We start from the raw sequence: 27339 nt of genomic DNA, 5'->3' as shown, positions 1-27339 counted from the left end.
AAACGCACAGATATTCCATCACAAGTACATTCTGCCAGGCCAGGCTGCTCTTAGAGGGGGAGATGCAAATCATAAGCAGCTGCTGCAAGCACCTTGCCTCTACAAGATGAGGTGTTTCAAGCTGCAGCTGCCACCCAGTCAAAAGCCCCCCCCAAACCTCAAATTACCTCTTCAAGCTTACATTTATATTCTTCTTTGTGTATGGGACACAACACTGGTGGCCTCTGCAGCATGACAAGAGGGACAGAGAGAAGGGGTTGCCGGTTCCTTGAATTCCAAGTAAAGCAAGGCTTTGGGTACTTGCATACTGATTAAGTTGTCAGAAACGCACTTGATAGCAGTAATATATTCATCTTCTCCTCCTGACTCACAAAAGTTTCCTTTTTACCCCAAACAGTAGCACAGATATTTGAAAGCTTTACTGTTGTGTCAGATTAAGAAATTTTGCTTTGGAGAAAGGCAGAAAACTCATCTAAAATATGAACTCATGGAGTTCTTACTCTTTGCAAAGGGCAGCAGCAGTAAGGGTTGCAAGCTGGTTTACTAGGGCTTGCGGCACAAAGTCAAGCATTCCTGGGAAGTAGAAGACATGAAGCAAAAAACCAAGAAAAAAATCCCAGCATGTAGCACATGGGTCAAAATTAAATTCTACAAATGCACAACAGACAAACATAGAGCCATTATAATGGGTTCCAACAAAGAGTCCCGAGAACTTTGAAACTTTCAAGCAATCAATATTATTGATTAATGTAACACCCATTTGGCACTGGCATTATCTGACAATAACTTTAGAGTGTGAAGGAAATATAACATTACAGTGCTGTCCAACTAGCAGCCCTTGGGACGCTTTTTTCAGTGGAGAAAACAGGGCACAGGACTTTTAACAGCAAGTACAATAAACTGTCAGGTAGATGGAAGGGCTCCTTGGCAGTGTGATACAGGGTCAGGCCATTCCCCGGATCACAGCCAGGATGCTGAAGTCTGCTCCTGGTGAGATGCATCTCCATACGCCCCAGCAGCAACTGCTGTGCCCCATCTGCCAGACAAACCTCAGTGGCTGCTACCAACTGATGTGCTGAGTGGTCTGTCCCTCTCAAGGGGAAAAAGCTCCAAATCCGTGCTACTTTGACGGGACACGTTTCAAAGAGCAGTCTGCTTCAACTGAGAGGAGTTCAATAAAAACCACTCAAAGGAGAGAATCAAAGTCTGCAGTACTTTCAGCAGCCATATAAAGCACATGGACAAAAGCCAACATATACAGTAACTGTCACAGTAAATTGAAGAGCTATTGCCAAGTATGTTTAAGAGTAAAAACTAAGCTTGCAACTTGTAGTTCAATTCCCTAAGGCTGTTGCATAACCTGCAAATACATTACAACATGAGAACACATTAATACCGGTGATTAAGCAGGAATGTAATCAGAGGATCTGGAAGTCTTCAAAACGCAGCTTGTTGCAAGCATTGTACCAAAGCATCTAAGTGATGTGGGCAAGGATGCTCACTTGTTTGCACTCAGTATCAGTCTTACATATAACCATGCAATTTTACACAGATTTGGAAGGTAACCTACCTTACTCCTTGTACAAAGTTTACACCTTATTAGCTAGCATATAAGCATTTTTAGTGTGAATATGCCTTAAAGACAGGACTACAGGAACACATGAATTACAGAGTCTCAGAAAGCAATTGGAGAAGATGATGGCAAAAAGAGCCAAGACAAGCCTTGTTAGGATCTGCCCATCCACCCACCCTTCCCTTACACACCAGATGGCCATGGAAAGACAACAGTTATCTGTCCTTAAAAATCAGCGATCACAAAGAAAGGACTTTGTGATTAACTCTCAAGTCCACACCCATTTGCAAGATGGCTAGATGCCAGCGAAGGGAACTGTGGCAAGTCAGAAGAGTGTCCAAACTCCATTTATATCCTAACCCATACAGTGATCTCTCCCCTTCCACCCCAGTGCCTGGAAGGGGTCTAAGCAATTGTGATCCACAACTTCAACAGTGAAACCCTTTCTCAGTCAATATTCTTACATAGCAAGCCTATGTTAGTGATCTACATCTGGTTCTAGCTGTATCAAAACATATATTGGCAAAAATCAGAAACCATTAGGAGATTTGCAATTTATCCTAGTTAACTAATAATCTGTAAGTGAAGTCTGAGTTTATCTTCAACCCCTGATTTTAAAAATAATGCTCCAAAAGCATCAACGTAGTTTTAACTAAGAATGTGACTTAAAAAAAAAAAAGTCATACAATAGAAGTACTTTTTAACCTCAATAAGCTTGTTACCGCTACTTAGCATTTTGAACAGTATTACTTCAGTCCACACGATGATCACTACCCAGCAACATGATACCATGTCAAGGTATCCAAAAGCAGAGCACAGGAGAAAAGGTACAGAAAAGCCTTTTTATATTTATTTAGATTTTTTTTTTTTAAATATATACATGTGCTCTTTAAACAGCCACAAACAAATCACTGTCTCTGGAAGCTAGCTGGAATAAACATACCAATACTAGCCTGCAAGGTCACTTACATTAACTTATTCAGTGTTAACTCCTCCTAATTTGGAGTGGTATCACCCTTGATAAAATGCTTTTGCTAGGGAATATGTCGTCAACACAAACTTCCTTGACTATTTCCAATAGTTCACCATTTTTTTACAATTGCTGTATTTTCACAAGATCACGCTGGCTTATGTCCACCGCAAATGTTTGGAGGCCATTTGAACAAGTCTGTACTATACTTTACTCAAGCTAAAGGTGGGATTCAAAGTCTTTACTTAAGATTTAGGAAGTGGATGCATACTTCGGGTATTGCAAGTATGCATTTACATAAGGTTCATCCTACACCCCTTAAACAGTCAAGAGTATGACACTCTTACTACATCTAAATGTACCATAAAGTTTAACCAAACTGTTTTTGAATCAGACTGTATCACTGTAAGACACAACAAAAACATTACACTTAACATCCAGGTACCCTTTTGGCTTGAGTTCATTTATCTTAAACCAACTGAATTTTCTGCTGTCCACTCTTCCAGGGAGAAGACACCTCCTGCAGAGCTCAAACACCACGATGAAGAGGCAAGCTAACCTGAACTTGGAACAGTTTTTTTCAGGGATAAGATAGCAACGAAATAGTTTGGATCTCAGTGAAGAATTTAATCCTCAAAAGATGGGGATCAATTAAGTCCTTTCCTGTATACTCAAGCCACTTAAGATCATTAATCACTACTTCACTACCCAGGGTCTATGCTTTCTGCAGTTAAAGTAGCTTTGGCTCAATAACAGAGAGGACAAAATTCTTACTACTTTAGTTATTTTAACTCCCCAGGAGGTGTGTCCTCTCCATACGAGAGGTGACAGCAGAAGGAATTCAGTTATTTTAGAATATGAATAGCAGAAGATAGTATTTTTCAGAGTGTATATATTTTTTAGTTACAAATTTGAGGTGAGTCTAGAAGTTAAACACGCTCCACTGCAAAGTTAAGTATTTGTGTCATACTAAAACCCATTAATACATTCCTACTCACCTGACTTAGTACACAAGTACAACATACTTTAAATTTAACAAGCTTAAGAGCCATTTACCAACCCAACTGCACACTTGCATGCCCTGAAAACACTCCTTCCTGTGCCAACTACACGAGCTTTACAAAATTAAAAAAGCAAGGTTTTTGCTCTGGGACATGCAATATTAACAAGCCTTGGAAATTCAACTTAAAATGATTTCTGGTTCTATAGTAACACCCATGCAAGTTACAAGGCCTACCCTATCCAAATAAAATTTGTAAATGCTTAACACAATGACCACTATGCATTGAGCACTTACAGCAGTATACAACCACTTTGAAATCTTGAAGTTCATATTTTGATTCAGGTAAGTGTCCTTAAAACAAGTACAGTGCATAACATTCTCAAAAAAAAAATGCTGCTTAGGCAAGCTATTATGCAAAAGTAAACTAATTAAAAGCTGAAAGGAGGGAAGGGGAAAAACAACATACTAAGTTTACATTTTAAAGATTTAGAGCACATTAGGAGTCTCACCCTCTGGATCAAATTTATTATTGTGCACTAATGAAGAATTTCCAGTGAGGCTCTATGTCGACTATGCTTCAAGCACATCTGATTTGCTGCCACTCTAAGCACACACTATAGCAGTTAGAAGTAACCTTGAAACTCTACAAAATAGGATGACAGTTAAGCCACAAGGCACCTGTCATAGGCGCTTTAAGATCTTATTTAAGATCTTTCATACTATTTGTACATCGTAACACTACTTCATATCACTTAATTATTTTTAACTACCATTTCAATCCAATACCCTTATAATGTACATCTTTTTAAAAGGACAAGTTTTAACACACTAGCTGAAATTGAGTTGCCCAGCATTAGCTGAAGTTCAGAAAAACTTTACTCCTGCTAAATAATTTACGCCACAGCATGCTTGTTCGAATATGGAGATTGCAAAGTTCTCCTGTTTCTTACCGTTAACATGCATTAGCCTAGAAGACAGCCAAAGTGCATACTGATCAACCTAAAACAGAACTGAAAGCTGAGATAGTTAAAATATAACTAGGCAAAGAAAAAAAAGCAGCTTCATACAGTATGAACAACCTAGCCTGAAGAATACCTGGAATCTGCAAAACCCTTTCCCAGAAGGGTAGTACCTTTGCAAGGCTTAAATTGCTCGATCCCTGGTCTTAAAGGCTCTGTTAAATTCTCTGTTCGTAAAACGTGTATTTGGTGGCCCAAGCAATCCCATATGGAATTTCTGAGCTGTGACAAACTAGTCTACCTCTAACATGAGAAAGGGGGCCACGTAAGCTACGTGCCTTCTAATTTTACTATTCTGGCTCTGCTGAGGCAAGGCAGTTTCTTCAGCAGGTCGGAAGCTAGAAACAAATACTAGAAAGTGTGGTACTGGAACATCCTGCTACACATATCCTTCCTGGGTAAGGACAAGGTGGAAGAAGAGACTCACACCCACAACCCACAGCAGATACCGGTGACTTCAATGAAGTGCTAGAGCATCCAGAAGAGAGGACACACTGAGCCAGGCCCCAGTACTGATGCAGACCTCAGTATCTACCAAAGTATGAGATCTACCATTCCTCCTTCCCATGCTGACATGTACGGCATGTTATTTTCCTGCTGCACTGAATCCTGTGCGAGAAGCATCATGTCCTTTTGGAAATGAAAAAATAAAAGCTAATCCTCTTTACTGATATAGGCAGTTACACAAAAAAGCAGTTATACACAAAAAAATTCTGCATGTAAAATTTCAACACTGATATTTCTGATCAAGGCAAGCTATGTAATGATACCTGGTGTGCTGGGGTACTGCAAATACTGAAAGAAGTTAACAATTTTCAACAGGCCTCCAAAATGTAACTCAGTATTTTAACCCACTGCATCAACAATGGGACCCACCTTTGTGCTTCACATTCAAACATTCTACTGATGTGAGCAAAAGGCCCCTTTTTTGCACCCACCTGAGATACTAAGACATGCTCCTTCTCCATTTTTAGAGGAAAATGGACATTACTAAGGGTTTACATCTACATAGGAAGAACTGGAAAAAGGCACTAAGGAAGAGTGTCTGTATTCAGCTATTCTACAATAGCCGTTGTCCTTCAAAACTCACACCCTTCCTCACTTGATAACTGTGCTACATAGGCAAGCCTCAACTCATTCTATATACATGGAGCCTTGCTACAACTTGTCCACTTAAAATAATGAGTTGTCAAACTGATGGTATGATTAGGGAAAAAACACATTTTTAAAGACCAAGTTTCCTTTGGTGATACTGCAAAATAATTTGTGTGGAAGAATGTTAGAGCTGTTTCCAAATTAAAACCAGAGGGTGTTTCCCTACTATAGGAGAAAGATGTTTGACAGTCTCAAGATACCTTTTGTCAAATTGTCCAGTATACCTTGCATTAATTAAGCACAACTCGATTAAACACAAGTTCACTTCAGATGAGTTCACTGGCTTTCATGCGGCTGGAAGCAATGGTCCTGGGTCAGAGGAAGACAAATTTGTTCAAGAAGCTGCAAAAAAGTGAAATAAGTTGATCCTCTCTCCTTTTCCAGTTTCTGAAGTATTTTGCATTTCTGCTTCCCCTATCATCCTTCTTTAGAATGCCCAAAAGAAAGGTTTTTGCATCAAAAAAATAAAATGAACTGGCAAGAAGATTAGCTTTAAAATGGTTTAGTTGCATTTAACAAAATATTCACTGAAAATATGTTTTAGCTTAGATCAGTTTACCAGTTTTTACATATAATTTGAGCACTTTAGTACTTAGACATTTGGTTGAAGTTTACAAGCTTGCCACATTAATAATGAAGTTATCAGCACACAGAACCCCAGTTTTGGCTGCTTAGTATGCAGCTGGAGCAAGCAGAAACAGTTCTATCTTAAGAACTGAAGATGTCTTTGCTGTTTTCTCAAAGCTATGTGAAGGCAGTTAAAAAACTGGAATTACTACTAAGGAAGAGTCCAGATTGATGGAACAGTCATTTCAAAGAGCACTGAATGAGCCAAGTTAATTTTTTTTTTTATTACTGCAAGTTCAACATTCTTAAAAAAGACTGTTAGGTGGATGAAGTGTGTCATCCCAGTATTGCAACTTAAAAAACTAATGGAAAGCTACCTAGGCTTATGTTTCACACAGGGTGCTGCAGTCATGACTCCAAAAAGCTTGGGCTAAGATAAGCTCTTCACATTTTTTCAGTTTTACTGTTAAAAGTCAAGTACCAGTTTAGTCATCACAGGTTTATCAAAAATACGCTGTCAGCAAGATGCATCTTTTGACCTTGCAAAATTAAGCTTAATGCAGAAAGACATATCTACTACTTATCCTGTGGATGACTTGCACTAGAAATTGTTTTTCATCTCAGACTACCTTCTACTGCGCTTCAGATTTAAGAACTCCTGTTCAGGAGCTGCATTTTGTTCTCCATCACTTCATTATTACAACAGACGTAATCTCCAAGGTACCATCTTATTTGCTAGTTAATGCAAATATTTACTTGAACTATTTAATTGCATATTTAAACTAGACAGGTGATGCCTGATCAAAGTATCTTCCTGAAAGTCAGCTACACAACGTAGCAGATGTGTTCACATGGCAAAGCAACCTCAAAATCTATGGTGTGATCTTCAGTACTGGGAACAGTGCAGAGAAACAATAACCATGACAACAGCTAGTCACCTAGAAAAAAGCTGCAACACCTCCTCATACCAAAACAAGTCCTAACTTCATCCTGTGTTGCCCAAATACAAGCAGTATTCTTCACCCCAAACCGATACTTTTCATCTTGAACTCTGAAGAGCAAATCTGAAACCAGCTCCTTCTGCTACACATACATAAAAAGGAATCAGATTAGAGAATTATTCAAGAACTAAGAAAACCAAAGACTCCTGAGCTAAAGAAAATCATGTTAAAATAACTCATTTTTTGGTCTCTGCTTGCACACGAAAGGTAGACAACACCAAACACCTAGACAGGAAGAAACTAGCAAGTTCTGAAAGAACTTTAGTTTCATTTACTCCATTTCCTTTTCTACAGACTTGACTGCAAATGACCATATTGACTTCCACCATAAAGAATTTCAATTTAACAAAAATTATTTAATCCTTTGCGTCAAAATGCACATAAAAACATCAATCATCTGACCACTTGATTACTGGGAAATCCCCACAAGAATTCCAGAAACACTCAAAAATCCTAACCAATGGACTGCACACTAGCATTGGGCATCCTTCCTGCTGCACTCTCCCTTCCACCACACCAAGAAAGCCCCCAAACTTTAGAGGCCTTCTTGATACTGTCTACTCCCCAATAATTCTTCTAAAATACTGAAGATTCCCCCTCGCTTTTTGCAAACTTAAACCATTCTCATTATAAAATGGAAATTGCCCTCCACACACACAAATCTTCACCCTTGTAATTTTAGCAACAAAAACTCATTTCATATCAGGACTGCAGCTGCATTTCTTGTAAGCCAATTTTATTCTTTCACCAAAAATCCACAGCAGTCATTTATACTAAAGTAGTCTTACAGATACAAGTTATTTTCTCTTATATGTTTATATACCACACTGAATTTGAAAAGCCTTTCTGAACATCAAAAACCCCACAAAAGATGAGTTTTCTGCACTAATCCAGCTAAAATCTAGGACCTCCTTATCATCATTTCTGTGTGTACTGATCTCACAGGAAGTTTCTTGGGTGGAGACTTGAAAAAGTTTTAAAAAGCCCCTGAACTGTATCTGAATTACTAGTACTAGTTCGGTTTTCTTGCACATGCCCAGTTCTGCTGTCCAAAGAAACAGATCTAAACCAGAATACGGTTCCAGAGAAAAACCTCAGGCCTGGCACATCTTCAGCCCCTGAAAGATGAAGAGATCACACACCCCGCTCAGCACTGCAATTAATTGCAACTCTTAACATATTCTGCTTACCCTTGTTGACTTAGTCAAAGCAGACTGAAACACTTTTCCATAGCAAGATAGGCAAGGCAGCTAAATGACCAGACTTCAGTCCAAGGGGGCCCATAACAACGGCATGACACAACTAGTCTTGAAAGTTACGCCTTATCCCAAAAGGAAAAGGGTTAGTTCTTCAAAACCACACTATGACATACCGCTTGGCATAAAATGTCAAGATATAGTCTGTATTAAAAACCCCAATAGCAAACTTGAGCTGCCTACAAAAAAATAAATTAAGCACTGAACCTCAATTGCTCACTCTACAAAAGTATGTAGAAAAATAAGTCCAGAGGAGAATAATTTGTTTCTTAAATATCCTCCTCAACATCTAACCAGTGGTCATCATGATCAGATAGTTTTATAAGAACTACAGCTCTTCCAGTTTTATGTACTTAACAGAACTAGCATGTTTGCCTCAAGTGTGGCAAACAAACCTGCTCTCAACTCTTATGCTACCTACCTCAATAACCAGCTAAAACATCATAGATTAGTTTTGCCAGACGTAGTGCAGTAATACCAAGAACCTCATATAGAAGTGAGACCTAATCAACGCACAAAACGACTGCACAAAGATGGAGGTGGCCATCTATAGATGATGCATCATAAGGGATATAATATTCCAGCCTTCCCTTATTCCAGCCACATAAGGGAAGGCTGGAATATTCAAGAACTTGATTGAAATGATATCATGGGGACATTTATAGAAAAGCACAAGGTCACACTATCAAACTGCATCATGAGGAATTCATCACTTGGAAGGGTCAGAGCAGGACAAGAAAAACAAGCGACTGCAGTCACCAACACAATACAGCCGTAAAAGGAGACAGAATAAAGCAAAAGCAGACCCAAAGCAGAAAAACTTGTAGTGTTTCAAAAAAGGAGTCGAAGGTAGGAAACGTTCACAGAAAGGCTACCTCCCAAGAGCCTGGTTTATTTGGCATGGGGAAAAGGACAATCAGTAATAACTGTTCTCTAAATGTGCATACTGTAGAGGGATCAAGTGGAAAGGAAGAGCTAAAGAACCAGCTCCAGAGAACACACATAAGGACAAGTGATATAATCAGCCATGAATAAGTTTAAGGGATCACTCTCACAAGCTTAGTCTTCACACCAGTCTTTTTAATATAAGCCAACCATGTTGGGAACGAACAATAAAATCCAGTTTCAGTTTAAACCCATGTTAGTTGGTGCTTACATGCTAATCAAAGAACAACAAAACAGATAAACTTCTGCTTTAGTCACTTGACTTTTGCAGTAAGTTGAAGCCTACGAACCTGTGTAATTTCTTTCAACCACAGACATAAGCTTGACTATACATGACAACTATTACTTTTTGAAGATTTTGATGTTTCTATAGCATTTAAGCCTAACCAAGAAGGTTGCGGAAGAGAAACTAAAACTAGTAGGGTGGGGAGTGTTACACAAGAATGAGCTTATCATAAATATCAGAATATGTTTAAATAGATCACAAAAAATATTTTGAACACAAGTTGGTCAGTGAAGGGTGAAAGCAGCCTAGTACAAAATAGAATATTGAGAGCTGTATCTTAAATACAGTAAAGTAACAAGGAACTAACACTTAAACAGCCTTTGTGACAGACTAGCACTCCTAGGCAAGATTTCTTTTCAGAAAAAATATGAATGGAAACATTTATAAAAGGAACCCACCCCAAGTTCTCTTCAACTGTATGGAGTACAGCAAGAGGAGAAAACTAATAAATGAAATAAGTAGGAACTAGTGCATTTAGTTGATCAACAAGCTTCCTGAAGGCAAAAAATGCACATTAAAACCAGAAAATACAAGGGGAGAAAAGGCATCACTGACAGTCATTGATGCATACTCAGCTCTGAGAAACAGTCCAGAATATCTTGCTTATTGGTTTTCAGGCTTCTAAAATCTAAATTTAAACTGGAGCAGTAAAAAAAAAAAAAAAAAAAAAAACCCAGATGCTACAATTTAATTTAAAAAAAAAAACACCAAAGCAAACGACCCAACCCACAACTTTTAAACAAATTAGTGATACTCAAGCCCTTTATCTTACTTGTTAGGGAAAGGAGTATCATCCTATGCCCTACACTACGAACAGAAAGCTTTTTCAGATGGAGAAAAAAGTAGGTATGAATCACCTTAAAGAATTTAAATATGACTGATCCGGAATTTATGTGTAGAAGAAGGAGCTTTAATGCAGAGGGAATTAGCAGCATTCATAGTTTGCTAACAGTTCCATTGAGGTTTGTTCTTACAGATTAGAGGTTATTACAAATATGACTGCTCACTAAAAATGCATTTCAACATCCTGCCATTCCTCTTCATTTCCTTCTCTGTAATCCTTGGGTTTACAGTTTCCATGCATGAACTTCAAGGATTGAGTTATTTCTGCTGTAACTTAAAGGTAAAACTACTAATGTGCATTACAAACTATATTATCATCAGAAAACGGGATTTGACCCCCACTCTGAACAGATATAGATCAAATGATCCCCCATGGAAGGCACGATACGGAGTCTGTTTTGTAATAAGGGAAGGACTTCACCACAACAGAAGAACAAAAAAATACCAAGTATGGCAGCAGCTAAAGCAGCCAAGCAGTACTGTTTGCAATATTTCCCATAAGATATCAAAGCAAAAAAAGGTCTTTTTTTTTTTTTTAAATAAACAGAGGAGAAATTCAAAGTGTCCCAAACCTGTCACTCATTGTGCTCTGCAGACAATATGTTGTAGCACTAGTTTGAATCTTTCCTATTTAGGTCACAGTTCCTGCTACTCCCACAAGTTACTGTGGTACTCCGTGACTGGGACAGAGAAACACCTCACATTGCCGCTATTAGTTGTGGTGAATGTGGCAGTACGTTAATTTTTGCTTTGTATGACTGGCAACTGCTTTTGTCACTGCTCAGGAGAACAAGAGTCTGAACTGAAGTTACTTCACAGGTGCATGAGGAGCTCCCAAGGTAGAAGATCCAACATATACCAGCAGACTCATACCTGAAGAAGAAATACCATTTATACTTAAAAAAAAATTTGAAACCAAATGCCATCTCAAAAACATCAATGTTACAGATAGTGCTGCTCGGGGAAATAGTAATTGCCAGAGATAGGCATTGTGAGCTATTCATAGACCTAGAGCATAAACTAAAAAGGCTGCAGAGGACAGATTCCTTCCTCCCCCCCTCAAATGCCAGCACCCCCTTGTGAAGTACAAAAGTATGCTTTTTTTAACCCATAGCTTTAAGGCACTAACTTCCAGCTTGTCAAACTACTGACAGTGGTAAAGAAAAAAAGATAGCCCCAAATTCTGTTTGGGCACAGAACTTTTGGGAAGCTTTTACCCTTTTGCCACCATCATCTGGTTGTTGTCTGTGCCGTATATCCTACTTGTGAGACTTGCATCATGGTTCCCCAGAGGTCTTCATATTTTTTGGAATATGCACTGAGACAGAAAAAGCCAGAACCATGCTAAGTGGATTACAATTTAATACGGTAATGTTAAAGATTCAGAACCACAGTCATTGTGGAAATAGGTTCACTAAAAAAGACAAGTACAAGCTGTAATGAGTGCTGTTTTAATAAATGATGATCACATTTCAATAAATATTATCACAGTTGAGCCAATTTGGATACCAGAAGGATGACCCTTTTCTTCCAACAGTAGTGTCCGGGAGGGAATTTCGGGTGGGGATGTAGAGGGAGTTCACATGGCCTCCCAGATGCTTGGTAACTCTCAGGCCTGGCCCTCAAACATGCTATGGCTACGCTTGAGCCACCCAGCAAATGTCAGGGTCACTAGATCCCAAGCTTAACTAGTCAGGGAACATTTCAGTAATCTGCATAAGGCAGCTTCTACAGTAGCCCAAGATGAGCTCAAGATGAGCTCAGTGTATTTATATAGAATTGTGGATACTACCATCAGTTGGTCATGCCACCATACAAAAGAGGATCAAAGAGAACTCGGTTCTACTGGATCTTTCTGGTAGAAGGTACAGAATACTTCTTACTGCCACGACGAAAGCAGAGCAGGATTTAGCGATGCTTGACACCAGGAGGCACAGCTGGTTTTCTGAACAGTTATTCTCTACAAAGGAGCCTAAACAGGATTTTGACACCAGACAAAGAACTTGAAAAATCCCTAAACAGAAAGCAGCAAAGCAAGGCAGAGCAGCAAAGATAACTCAGAGCAACACCAAAAGGGAGTTACAGAACAGTAAATATACAAGAAGCAGAACCTGAAGAGTGGTAAGCTGTGTAAACTACTTAATTCAGTGCATGCCCTGGTCTCACACTGTAATAAAAGAATTACTCCTGCTTCCAACATTCACTTCTCTTGTCCTCCCTCCAAAGAAAAGAGAACTTACAACGGCAAATAATAGTCCATAACTTCCTTATAAAACATAAGCACATGCAGGCACACACAGATCTAGTAATGGGGAAGGAAGCTGGCAACACTTTGAAGGAAAAAAGTTTTTAGACCATGTGGAATTAGTCAGGAGACATCATGCTGGCTTGCCAATTTCCAATAAACACAGACATGTATTTTGTAAGGATGCTTAACTGCCATTTGACAAAAAAAGTTGATTCCCAGTAGAACAGTTCCATACTTTAGGTTTGTACCATGTAAAATTCATCCTAGAAGAAAAAGCCTTACATGCCTACAGAAAGGCTTGCTTTCTCAAGGCCTATTACTGAAGCAGCTTTTCAACTTCAAGCAGCTACTTTTGTTTTTTCTTTCTTTTTTTTTTTATTTTTTAGAACACCGCTGGGCAGAATAGCATCCAAATTCAACAGTAATAGAGGCAAAAGACTAGAGGCTCTCCAAACCATGTGTCAAACCATTAGACTAACCTCTTCAGGCAACAACAATGTTCAAGGTAAGAAAAATAGTAACCTGTCTTTGAAAAATAACTAGACCAAGAAAACGCTGCTGCAGTTTGAAAAAACCACAAGGCCACTTCTTAACCAACTTTGACCTGTACAACTCTGGTTTGGAACACAGTTATCAGTTATGTTTCAGTATGGAAAGTTTCAATTTGTTCTTGACAGCAGCATCATTTAAGATACAAGATTAGAAAAAGTGTGCCCCTCTAAGATTGCTCAACCTAAAAAGCTATTTCTAACAAATTAAGGACTTCATTAATTAGCAATTAGAGGTATAAATAAAGGAGCTTTTTCTTTGTAATGAAGAGGGGAATTACAGAAGATCTGGATTATCCAAGCTCCAGTACATCTGAAATGGAGCCCTAGATGGACAGCAATTCCCACCCTCCACCACCCCCCTTTTTTTTGTTGGGTTTTTTTTTGTTTTGGTTTGGGTTTTGGGGGGGGGGGGGGGGGGGGGGGTTGGTTGTGTGTGTGTTTTTGTGTTTTGTTTTGTTGTTGTTTTTTTTTTTTTTAAGCCATCTAGGTAATTCATCTTGTTTGTGGCAGGAAGAGGTAAAAGCATCAAATTTAAGACTTGCATTATCTCCAACACCTTGGCAAACTGCAGATTCATCCTCAGGTATTTGTTCTGACACCACAGTAAAACAAGTCTCAGTTAACTGGGCCTGTGTATTAAAACAGGATTAGAAAATTTAAGAGCAAGTTCAAACTGAAGCCTGGTAGAGGCTGAAGATATTGCAACAGCACATGCTGGTCCTGCCTGAAGGATCTGTCATTGATATCAACACTTGGTCCCATAAATCCGAGACTACACAACAAGCCTCAGATGTGCCCTAGAGCTCTTGGGAAAGCTTTCCTGCTCTAAGACACCTGGACACCTATTTTGAAAGGCCTTCCTTCTCAAAATGGCTGTTTCTTGGAAGAGATACCAAAATTAACAGCTTTGGTGTCAAAACATCTTCATCAGTTACAGAAGACTATCAAGGAATTTTACTAGTTTTATACCAACCGCAGAGCCATATGTGAACAACATCAGATGTGCTGAAATAGCAGAGATTCAGAAGGCCACTTGTTCAGTGGAGCCATTAAGTGCTACGGGCAAGATTCTCCCATTTAACAGAAAGTGTGAGCTCTGATGATTAAGCACCCCAGGCAACTAAAAAGAAGCCCAATACTGCCAACTGGAAACTTTCAGCTTGCTGAAGTAATTATTTGTAATACTTTTAAACTAAGCTAAAGCTACATAAAAATTAATTATCTCAAATATTAGGTAACCATAACTCTACTTCAAGTTTAAAATAATATTTAATATATCAAGGATATTTCTCCTCTCACCTAGATCAAATTTGAAGCTAGTGTTACATGCTCACCAATATAGGCAAAATATCAACTGTCTCACAAACTATAACAATGATTATTTTTTAATAGATTAAACTTTAATCTCTGCTGCCCTAGAATAAACTCACAAGAACTACGTGAAAAAACACACCCCAACAGGTAACTGTGTGAGAGCAAGTCACGTTGCTTTCGTGCCACGGTATAAAAAGTTGGCATTTAAAGGCTTCATATATTAGATCAAATTATAAACTATGTAGAAAATGTTTCTCTAAACCATCCCACTAAAAGGCAAAATACCTGTCAGATACTGAAGTTTAGCAGGAGCAGGACATTAATTATCTATTACTCATTAGCTGTCCCACAAATCTGTTATTGCTTCCTCATATGGAAAGTTCTTAAAGACTATCATATTCTGGAGCTTGGCAGTCAGAAGATGACTCACTTGCTTTGAGACAAAACATTATTACCAAAATATAATGCCTGTTTCATACAGACATTGTAATCACCATTGTATTTGAAAGAGGAAAATGAGGAAAAGGAATTCAACTTCCCTTCCTCTGAGTCCTCCTCATACAAAACTCAAACCACAGGGGTGGCAAGGGGAGGGGAGTGAGGAAGGGGAGAAACAAATACTAAAGTGGTTTCTGTAACCAAAACCTCCATAATTTCAAAGCAGACTAAATGACTGCACAACACTAACATGCTACAGGATAATCACAGGAAAGCACAGCTTCAGAGAAGGTAATGCATCATCACCAATGCCTTGCACGCTGGCATTTGCTTGAGAACATCATTAAAATACCAACATAAGAATTCAAGCATTTGGAGAATCCAAACTTAAAACTACACAAGAGTGGATGTGAAAAGAATAAAGCATTTTACAGTTAGCACACCTTCATCTATAACAAAATAAAGAGAAGAAAACTAAGGTGAGTGATGAAGGACTACCTTTAATTCAGAACAAGGAAAGACAGTTTAACACAGTTTAACTTTTTTTTCCCCTGAATTAACTTTTTCAAAAAAGTTCTATAAGTTCCCAATAAGCACTTTGTTGAACAGGGCAGGGGGAGTCTCAATCTCAATTATATCCCAGATTCAAAAAGAATTTGGAGGAAGTTGACAAGAGTTAGTTTCAACATCTCATTTTTTATTTAAGGATGTCCTTTTTTCCAGCTGTATTCAGCTGTATAACTATCTGAAGTTCAAGAAAATGATACAGCAAACATTAATTGCTATCAGAAATGCTTTTACTTTATGAAAAATCACTTTTTTAAAGGAAAAGAAGAAATACTGAAAGCCTTGAAAACCAGGCACCATTCCCCGTTTAATTTATTGGACTCAACACGTATCATCAAGCAAAGAGGATCCAAACTCCATCAAGCCAGTCTGCCACTACACAGTCTCCTACATCTTGCTTTTGTAATAACTGCACTCTTAAGTTAGCATTGTTCTGCCAGGAAACCCTTACAGCTTACACAATCAACTGCACGTATTGCAAGCATAAAGGTTCATATAGACTGTTCAAAAGGAAAGTTAATTCCACAGGGCAGTGTCTCTGACAACCAAATCCACAGCAATTTTTTTCCCCTTTTTGAGCTGAGTTACATGTTACTTATATGCACTTGGATAAAGTCCACTGGTTTTACATGAAAAGCTTCAACAAGTCAGTTCAGTAGCTACATACCATAGCACCATCTGGTATCCTAAGCCTTATGAGATTCATTGTCAAATTAAGTTACAATCTGACCAGCCTTTCTTATAGCCAAATTTTGGAAGGGTTTACACGATGTTTACCTGCCCCTGAAAGAATGGTATAATCTAATATCTTACTTCATTTTAGGAACCTAGACTCTTCTCATTTCCACAAGAATTCATCACAGCACGCTGAAGAACTAAACCCCACACTTAAGTCTCTGCACCTCCTAAATAACAGTAAAAGCTCTCAACATTTGCTCCCCCAACCTGCCCTTCAAAGTTAGTCATGGCACAAAGGTTGTCTTTAGGCCATGCTGCTATACACACATTTTGGTGAAAGACTCAGCTCTTTGTACAAGAGTAATTGTATTTCACACGGTACAATGTCTAAACTTATTTTAATAAGTTAAAACTTAGTGTTGTTAGATTGCTTTGTTAGTTACTAAGCATAATACCCAGATTTAAACAAAACAAAACACCTCAAGATTTTCAAGCACTTCACATTAAAAACCATCTGGGAAGGGATGGGGTAACCTTGCTTATAGAAAATGAACATCAGTTTTCAAACACCACAGTTATTATTAGTAAGATCTATGTAATTCTAGATAAGCCTTAACTGATGTTAACAAAGTCACTCCTGAAACAGAAAAATTTAGAGACTTCTGACGTTAGTATCACAAAACAGATGTGCAGTTCGTCGATTTAGAAGGATGAAAGATAGCCATACAACTATGCCTCAAATGACAAAATCCAAACTCATAACTGATTGTCAGGTAGTAACATAAAGCCCAGTGGAAAATACAGATTTCTAACAAGGTTAAAAGCTGTCTTTAAACTTAAGTGAACTACTTATGCCACAAATGCATGCTCTATAAAAATAGTTCAATATCTCCCTGAAAATGCTCTTGCTATTTAAGCAAGTTCCTGCTCAAACAATGAACACTGCAAGAGACAAGTACGTGATGAAGAAGTTTAGAAGAATGCTCACAAGTACAGGCATATTTAAGCTACATAAATTAAAATATGGGAACAATTCCTAGTTCAATAGACCCAGCATATCACATCCCAAGTGGAATCACAGAGCTAGCAGAGGGAACAGCTTGCTTTCCTCAAGTCAGAAATCACCATTGGCTTTTCTGTCTGAAGTTACTGCTCATTCCCCTTGGGGAATCTCTTTTGAGAAGGAAAACACCATTTGAACTAGACACATCCTGGTACAACCTCCCTGCTATTGATCTATAACAGCACAGAATAAAGTTGTGTTGGTTTGGGGGTTTTTTGTTTTGGTTTTGTGTTTGTTTGGTTGTTTGGTTGTTTTTTTTTAAATATGTTCAGAGTTTAAGTCCACTTATTAGTTATGCACATCTTCACTGTAGATCACAGGAATACAGGCTTTTTATTCTGACACGATACAGGTTAAGGAATTTTTTTTCCTTTTTTTTAAGTTTTGAAAACAGCAGTTGATTTTTATTTTTTAACATAAGAACTTCAGCATAGGAAGCAACATCTGTGTAACACTTCACAAAGAAGAGTAAATAAAACTTAAAATGACTGAAAAGGTTCATCACTTTCTACAAAATATTCATTTTGATTAACCTATTTTACTGGAGTAGTTTGAAGAGCTTTAAATTATTAAGAGACATAACTATTAGTGAAAGGAATAGTCTAAATGTTTGACTGGAAATGGAGATCTAGCTGAACACTTTAGCTGGTTCTACGCAAGTCCTCAGAAAGTTCTGCAAGAAACCCCAAGCCCTTGACTATTATTTCTTACAGCAAATACTGCTCATGTGTAATTCCTCTAACTCTCGTGAAAAAAACATTCCAGGCAAAAAGCACAATCATCCCTAACATTTTCATAAAACAGAAAGGAATAACTGGATACAGACTCCTCCTAGTCTCTAGACACCATACTTAATACCTGCTATCCCTCCTCCCACTCCTGCAGAAATTGCTTTCAAATAGAGACTAAGAGAGCTCATATGTTTTCATTGAGCAGAGGACCAAGAAGCTTACTTTAAAGTTTTATTTCCATAAAATATTATCATGACAGTAGGAAAGAGACCCAGAAATACATGCCACTATCTTAAGTGAGTCTGAATGAATTTTATACCTTAAGTGAACCTGCCTTTGCTTCCCACAAAAGGCTCTTTATCTGCTAAGGAAACCCCATCCCTGGAGGCATTTAAAAGGCTACAGTGGACCAAATACTAAAAAAAAAAAATATATTGTGGGAAGTAATCATGCATCAACAGAGCATTAGACAGGATGATTTAAAACATCTTTCCTCACCCATTATTTCCACAGTTGGTTTTTACAGATTGATAGTAAGCCAAACGTAAGTAGTCACTCACACAAACTTCAGCTCAAACTGCTGTATATTATTTTTCATTTAATTTGAAGATACGGGAGACATAATCACACTACATAGTAGATGCATATTGCTCAACTTCCAAGTATTTTGACTTGGATGGTAGGTTAAATTAGCAGCTTTGAAGTTTAGTAGACATCTGTTATCCAGAGACAGGTGCAAAGAGTTCAGGAATATCTGTGCTGTTTCACCGATGAAAGTGGTGCTGGGACCGTGACTGGCCATCACTGAAGTTTGCTCAGAAAGTCTCTCCCTTTCATAACTGGACAGGAGAGTAGGCATCTCAAGAAACTGTTCCAACCTTCCACATACCTGTTCCTCCCCAAAGACGGGTTCTTCCCAATCTTAGCAATTCTCTAACTTCTAAACTAATTTGCAATGAATAAATACAATAACTTTATCAACCTCTAGCAGATCAAAGTTGACTTGCATTTCATTATTCAAAATCCTGCAGGCATAGCAGTAGTTTATTTTCACTCTGCTGAAGCTTAGAAGACCTACAAATTATCTTATTGTATCCATTTCCATTCAGACACTTGTCCTCCAAGTCAAAGTTGCCCTTGAAGAAAAAACACTTACACTTTGGAAACGCTGAAGTCTTTGGCCTCTTGCACATAGGGGTATATTGTATAGGCAAACAGTAGAAACGTTTTCCTTGAGGTCCGTTGCTGACCGTTTCTTTTCAGCTATAAATTAAGTTTATGCCTAGAATTACACAAAGTGGATTTAAACCACTGATTTACTTAGTCAGACAATTTTGATACCCAGCTCCCTTCCTCTGAACAAGACCATTGACCACTGAGCTTAAATTACTTCATGCCTTTTGAAATACAATTCATGTTATCTTTTGCCTTCTTGGTTTATGATCACTTACAGAAATTACTACCAGGGGAAGAAAAAAAAAAAAGGCCTCAGAACTGTTTTTCAAAGGAAAGGTAGGCCGGGATTAGCTCTATTTTTCTAATGTGAAGTTAAAGGCTCCCCTAGGAGTAGGTATTCAATTTTCAAACAAGAAACAAAATTCTGTCCCTGGCTCAATTGCTTCATTCATAGCTGTTCTTCTTGGGCCTTAATCTTATACAAGGGGAAACGACTAGTAAATTAACTAGTGTTACATATTTACATTTGCTACCATTTTATTGATCCCCATCAACCCCAGTCCAATCCTTCACTACATACAGCTCATCTGTATTGTATTTTCCACAAACCATATTCCAAAAGCCAAGGGCATCAAGGGTGCCCTGAAGCAAAAGATACCCCCATACAGTGCAAGGACATCTACCATCTATTTTGTCTGAGAAGCAACTGTGCACATCAATGCATCACTGAATTACAAAGTGTCATCTACAAGTAGGAAAAAAAAAACCCAAACCACAGACCTGTATTCTGACCAAGAGATGCTGTACTACACCTTCTTGTAAGGGTACCACAAGAGCTTAAGCGATTAGGACTTGCAGTTGTATAAAATATCTTCCCCAAATCATACTACACAAGTGTAGTCTGCTAGGCAGAGAACAGCCTTTGCTGACTTAACTGTATCCACAAGTGGAAAGTACATCTACCCCAAATAACCTGTTTGTTCCCATTTTGACAGGAGGCTATAAGAGACAAGCTTTACATAAGCATCTCAAACTATTTAAAGCAACATGCTTACTATTTAGAGAACACAATCTGAATGAACTTCGTGAGCCAGTACTTAACCTACTTTAGCCAGTCCAGGCTTGACTCGCAGGTTACCCTGCTAGCATTGTAAGGGACTCTTGATATCACTTCTTTATCTTGCATATGCTAAAACAGCAGCCTGGGAGAAAGCCTAATGCAAGTGAGTGGCTACTTCACTGCACTACTCATGGGTATGATACTGTCTCTTCTACGTGCATACTTGCGTTCTACTTACAGCAGTGACACTGCTTGTGCAGCTTGGGAACATCAATCCACTTTGTTGTGGCATAATAAAAGTGAACAAATCTACTGTAACTATGCCTAACAGGGCATACCCAGAAATTTTCTTGATAACAAGAACTCAAAGAATCAAGGAGAATGCTTAAGAGCTTATTTTGCTTAAACTTAGCGAGGCCACAGTATGGCTAATTCATTTACCTGTCTGCATACTGACCATTAGAGTGACCTCAAAGAGAAAAAAACACCAAAATGAATGCCTAATAGTTTCTCAGATAGCAACCACAAGTTTTGTTACCCTGGTTTAGATAAATAACTAGTATCATATCTCGCCCTCGTACGTATTCACATTGGCTTCTGCAAAGTGGCCCACACAAAGTAAAATTCAAGTAAGCGAATGCAGAGGTTCCAAAACAGAGATCAGGCGTTACTAAGAAAGTCTCTGCAGGAAAAGTGGCGGTCATCTGATCTAAGTTCAGTCACAGCACTCCTGATGGGTTCTGCCCTTCATAAAATACCGCCTCCTCCTCCTCACACCCTTCAGGGCAATATATCGACATCCACCATTCATCCATACCTTGCATACATTTTTAAACTGCTGTGGAAATCACCATCAACTAGTCCCTCTGCTTATCCTCATACCTAAGCAATACTAGTCTTGCTGTTTTGGCCAGAGTTGACAAGTCTTTATGATTCAGAAGCTATCTTCTGTGAGAAGCCCACCTTGCTATATAGATCCACAAAGCCACTACACCACTGTGACCTGAGGCATAAAAGTCAATAATCAAAGCAGAGACAATTTAAGCTCAATTTACTTTAAGGATCAAAGTTATTCAAGTGTTTTGCTGATTCAAGACCTTAAACTCCAAGAAAGAAAACAAATCAACCACTCGGGTGTTTGGAGAAGGTCACGATGAAGAGAGTTTACAAAAATTAAACTCTTGTAAAATACTGTGGAAGTCCAAGATAAAGGGTTAAAAAACAGATTATCCACAGAACACAGATCTACCAGTAGCTGCCAGAGTTTGAGCCACTGATCCTCACTCTGAAGCCCCCAAGATGCACACTGGCAGAAGCCAGGCCATCACGCTGGAGGAAATATCACATTCGCATTGCACATTCGTTGTTCCTGCATGCCTCAAAGCGGCTGCTCTCCGTCAGGCAGGGTGCCAGGCTACACAGAGTTTGGCCTGACCTGATGTGGCATGTAGGATCTCTCTCAGCACCAGGAAAATCCGCCAGTATAAAATCCAGATGACTCTAAAGCATTTCTAAGAAGGCAGAAGCACCCTGTGCTAGGAAATCACAACTTCAGTCCCCGAGTTCCTTCACTGTTCAGAGCCCTTTAAAACTTTTCATTGTGTTGTCTTACCTAGTCTAATGTTAATGCATGAGATGCCATAGCACTGAGTAGTTGAAACTACTCCTTACTTGGATAAAGCCAGCTATTTTGTATTAACTATTTAAACAGACCAAAGACTACTTCAGAGAACATGTTAAAAGTCTGGGTTTTTTTTAAGCATGATACCAAGGGGGGTTTTTTTTTTGGTTTTTTTTGAACTCCACACCACAGCATTGGGGGAGGAGTAGCACAAGAATGTTAAATACCAGCACGACTTCAAACTATGGCGTGTTGTTTGATCTAAACCAGAATTAAATCTCACTGTCACAATAAAACTTGCTTACACACTGAAAAACATGTGCAACCTCTTGGCTGTTCTTTACTTGTGGCACCTCAGGATTGACTGATATAATTCATGAAGCAGAACATTTGAAAAAAGCAGTTTCCTCGGTAAAGAAACATTTCTACCCTCCTACTGCAGTTACCAGTGTAAATGCCACCTCTACTTATTCTGCAGCAGCCTCTGTGATAGAGCTTATTAGCTGCAGAAGAGCAGAAGTCCAAAGAGGCTCTTTGCCATGCACAGTCATCTTGAAATACCAGGGTGACCAGATACCTGCTGCAGTGAAGGAAGACCAACACTCCTCACTGGAGCCAGCTTCTTAGTTGGACAATTGTGAACAAATACGAAGTAGGCATAGATACTCTGTTCTGCTGTTCTACAACTCATACAGCTATTCTTGCATACGTAACTGAACAGAGAAAGTAATTTTGAGTCCTTAGGGGCTGAAAACAGCTATCACATTTTGTTATCTTTTCCTACAGTCTTTTCCATTTGTTTTCACAGCTGTCTTCATGTTCTAGAAGGTCTGAAGTTTCACAAGTTTGTATTTTCAGCTTCAAGTCCAGAAAAAGATCCTTTCAGAATTTAGCACTATGCAAGAGCTAAACAGTGGTGTACAGGAGTCTGCCCGATCATTTCTATCTATTTCTACATATGTGAATTACTCATTTTACTGAATATTAATGTAGTGTTTTCCATGAGAATTGAAGATATGGCATATTCTTTTCCACGAGGGCATAAAATCTAAAACAGAGGGGGAGTACAGTGAAGTGTGAAGGTCTGTGGAAGAAGAAAATAAAATCAAAGTATACAGAAAGAAAGTTTATGGTGTTAAGAGCTGCCCCATTTCTTTCCTTCTTTTAAATAAAGGCACAAATTAGAATATTAAAGAGGCAGTGGAAGGAGCAAGCCATGAACAAGTACAGAAACTAAGGATAGCTTGTAAGTATAGATTAATAATCTGAATTTACTCAACTATGAACTCTAAGCTTAAAAAGCAATGGCAATGGGAACTTGGCTTTCAGAATTAGACTGATTTTCTAGCACTTATATTAGCAAATTAGTAGGGACTGAAGCAGCAACTAAGTACATTTTCCAGAACTCAGCTAGCAAAAAACCAGTTCACTAACGAAAAAAAAAACCCAAACCCAAAAGCACCTTTCATCCCCTTCTCCCTCTGAAACTTCACCCAACCACAGCTATTCAAGATCTATCTGAATGAAGAACAGCACTTGCTTCAGGTTAAAGTAAATAAATCATTTAGTTCTGACAAATATTGATTTGAGAGAATTCCTAGCTGAGAAACCTTGAGCCACTTTGGCAGTGCTGACCTCTCAGGACTCCAGAGCATTGGCAAAAACAGCTGCAAACCCAAAACTCCCCTCTTCACGCGATTGTGGCTCCAATATACCACCACGATGTAAAGTAAGAACTCTCCCTTCCCAGCACCTTCAGATCTATGATAACATATGACTTAAGTTCTTCACAAGCAATACTAATTATCTAATTACTGACCTGGTTTTGAGCAACTATTCAGTAAGTTTAGATTTTCAGGAAGATTTCAGGACATCAAAATATTTGCAGTAAAGCTTAGAACAAAAATCCTTAAAAGCACTTGTTTTCAACATAGGTCTTTCAGAAACTGACTTAGAAGTGAATTTGAAATCACAGAAAAAATATTTTTGGAAACAATAAGGAGCCATCAAGGTACATGAAAGAGAGGTCTTACTGAACTTCCCCTTATTGCAGTCCTCATCTTCACTGAGCTATATGCAGATATAGGACACATCCACATCTCCTTGTATGACACTTCAAAACAAGTCTTCTGTAGTATTAGCTTATAATATTTTGCACAGCAGTAATTTTGTTTAAGTTTAGAGAGAAATGTTTAAGACCACAATATAAGTTTCAAAGCACATATATCTGCCAGGATTTGGCGCGTGGGGAAAAGGTAGGCTATGAAGAACTATAAGACTTCTAACAATGTAATGGGTAAGCAAGCTGTCATTCTAAGAAAACCCCAACAATTCTTGAAAAGTTAATCTGATTTTTACTTCAAATGTTTTCAGTACTTGCCTAGTTTTTGAACAGATGTTTTCACTAAAGTTAGCATGTTTGGAAAACAATGCATTTCCAAACTATACTTTGTGCCTTTGATTAAATACACAGTAGTATCTTTACAGGAAGATTCTACTGAAACAGCTGGAAAAAACCCCAAACCATCAGGCCTTGACAGAATAGAATGAATTTCATTCCATAAACTACTCAGCTTATCACGAAAACATTATTTCAAAATAGATCTTGCAGGAAAAAGTAATCAAGACTAGCTGAGTATTAGTCTCATGTACTCTTCAATTCAGCAGCAAATCTAAATAGCCAAAAAACTTCCTATAGACATGGGCTATATCAAGTTTTCTTCATACACATTATATGGATTATTTAGAAGGTATAACATCTGAGCAACTAAAACTATTCTGTCAGTCTGAAATACTTTATCTCACCTCTAGAGCTTGAAGAATGCAAACAGCAAGTCTAGCCAAAAAAGGAGCAGGTTTTAAATTTTACATTCAGTTTAAATAATGAAACCTGCATTTGACCACACAGGCAGTTGAAAGGCAAATCCACTAGTATTTCTGGAGTAGATTAGCAAACTAATCTCAGCAGTGATTAACACAGGGAAACAGGTAAGATCTGATTAGCTAACTAGTAAACTTGCATCTTAACCAAAACTCAGAACAGTGTCTAGTCATATCTAGAGCAGAACTGGTTACCAACCTTGTCAATAAGCAAACAGATCATTCTATACGGCTTGCCAACCAATTACCTACCCCACAGCTTCATCAAAAAACCCCCCATATTTTTAAAGAAAATCCTTGAAGTTGTAAGTTGTCTCAAAGGTGTAAGAGAAGGACAGATGTCATCACACAGACTTTTAGTTAAGCAAAGGGGACAAACTAGTTAACTCTGAATATCCCACAGTAGACTGTTCAGTTCCAGTATCTTACTAGTATTTTTGCCACACATTTCTACGTAAAGTCTACTAATACCAAGGTACCACTGATTGGACATTTTAGCCAGCATCTCATTATATTCAGCTTTTCTTTTGCACAGTGCATCAAATAGCAGGAACACTGGTGCAGACTATTTCCTTTCCTTTCCTTACATTTTTATTGCTACTTCTGCAAACTGCCTCCTCCCTGCTACTCGTAACAGATCTACTCACACAAACCTCCTGAGTTTGGTATCTACTGAAGCCAGTAGTTCCATTCTCATAAGCATAAAGTGTTCTCTGACCAACACGTAAGACTCAATTCTACATTTACAGAAACTAAATTAGCATCTTCTGTTTTAAACTGTAGCTGTTGCCTCTGTGGACACAGAAGCTTTGAAAAAATGAGCTCTGTACATGCATTTGTATTACATGCAAAGTATAGGCATGAACTGAGGTTTACTGGTTTTTAAGTCAGCACCTTTACTGTCACATGAGGAATTAAGTAGAATTCTGAGTAACTGGAGTAAAACACCTCTCCATTGAGCTGGCGCATCTGCAGTTGCCGTATTAGAACACTATTTCTGTTTATGACTGTTTCTTAGCAGTTTCATTAGTTAGTTCATTTATATAGGGGTTTGCTTGCTCTTATTTAGCTTTATGGAATTATTCAAACTGTAAGAGGAAGCTTAACGAAACAGATTTGCACCAAGATGACTTAGCAATCATTGCATGCTGTTCTCTAGGAACACAGTGGCCTAATTTTTTTGCTACCCTGTCTACCCCCCCACCCCCCCCATGGCTTCCCTGTGTTTTAAAAACAAGCCATTTTAATTTGGCCCCTGCTTCAAGCATGTTTTCATAGCTCTTTGTAGTCTATATCAAGTAGACTGGACTTCAAGAACTGGGCTTTGGGAACAAAAAGTAACTGATTTGCTATAGAGTATATAGCACTGGCAAGTGTAAGATGCCTGCTATACCACCGAAGGTGATGTATATCAGCACATGAACACAAGCAAGTCTGTAGCCACTACAGATTAGTTCAGTATATCTAGAAATAGCCTTTCTGCAAGAGCTCCCTCCACACACTGAGGAAAGTAAAATCTCACCCGTGTCATTTTAAAAAAGTCTAATGATGGTCTGTTCCATCGTACATCCTCCTCCCGTCTGCGCTTTAGCCGGCTCTTCTTTTCATTCAGAACGCAAGGCTGAGAGCGGCATCTCAACAAGCCCTGACGCCGGCTGAGCTCGGGTGTGGAGGTGGGAGTGCTGTTGGCTGAAGGCAAGAGATTTCCCGTCTCGGTGATGTGCTCCTGGGAGAGGGAGAGGCGGCGCCTTGGGTTAAAGTCACAAGGGCCTCCGGAATTCCAACGGGTACTCGAGCTTGTGCTGCCCTCGCTACTGTCCACAAACCCGCTGCTGGCAGAGGAAGGTCTGGGTACTGGTGATGTGTTGAAGCTGGTGATAGTGAAGACATTGTTTAGCGACAGTATGTTTTGTGGCAGACTGATGCTTGTGCTTCTCTGTAAGGTTGCACTTCCATGACTGTTGCAGCGTTGCAAGGTAGCACTACCACCGCTATTACACCGTCTCTTTGACACGGGAGTCCAAACCTTTGAATTGCCAGGCTTCCACGGTGACCGACAGCGAGCCAGCTCATCTGGCTCAGACAGGGACCTACAATGGCGTTTCGTTGGTGGTGCCAAGGGTTGACCCGAGTTCTCATTAAGGTTTAATTCACTTATCCATCCTGACACCATAGACGTGCTGGAAGATTCCTGCTGCCACTGCAGACTACCATTACCGGCAGTGCCGGTGCTGAAGGGGCACACTGGGAAAGGGTAAGCCGAATTCCTTGTTGTGTCAGTCTGGATTGGGCAACCCCCATTTAAAGCTTTCCAAGGACTCTCTTCTGAAAACAAAACAGATACATGTGAAAGGTGCAAACGAAAAAGACAATTTGCTTAGACCCAGTTTAATG

The 27339-nt window shown here is 38.8% G+C and overlaps 1 protein-coding gene across 3 annotated transcripts in view; it reads right to left on the bottom strand.

Annotated features, from left to right (window-relative positions):
* FAM53A (family with sequence similarity 53 member A) overlaps positions 1–27339 on the bottom strand; it is a 73317-nt gene that overhangs the window by 13815 nt on the left and 32163 nt on the right. For 2 of the 3 annotated variants that reach the window (XM_069795608.1, XM_069795618.1), the window contains exon 4: positions 26468–27270. In XM_069795608.1, coding sequence (XP_069651709.1) covers positions 26468–27270 — 803 coding nt within the window. The remainder of the gene's footprint in view (positions 1–26467; positions 27271–27339) is intronic. The other variant, XM_069795627.1, reaches the window with a different exon arrangement.

The sequence above is a fragment of the Haliaeetus albicilla genome, chromosome 1 (genome assembly GCF_947461875.1).
Source record: "Haliaeetus albicilla chromosome 1, bHalAlb1.1, whole genome shotgun sequence".
Classification (NCBI taxonomy): Eukaryota; Metazoa; Chordata; class Aves; order Accipitriformes; family Accipitridae; genus Haliaeetus; species Haliaeetus albicilla.
The sequence above is the reverse complement of the archived record's forward strand: the minus strand, read 5'-3'. Positions and strand labels throughout refer to the sequence as shown.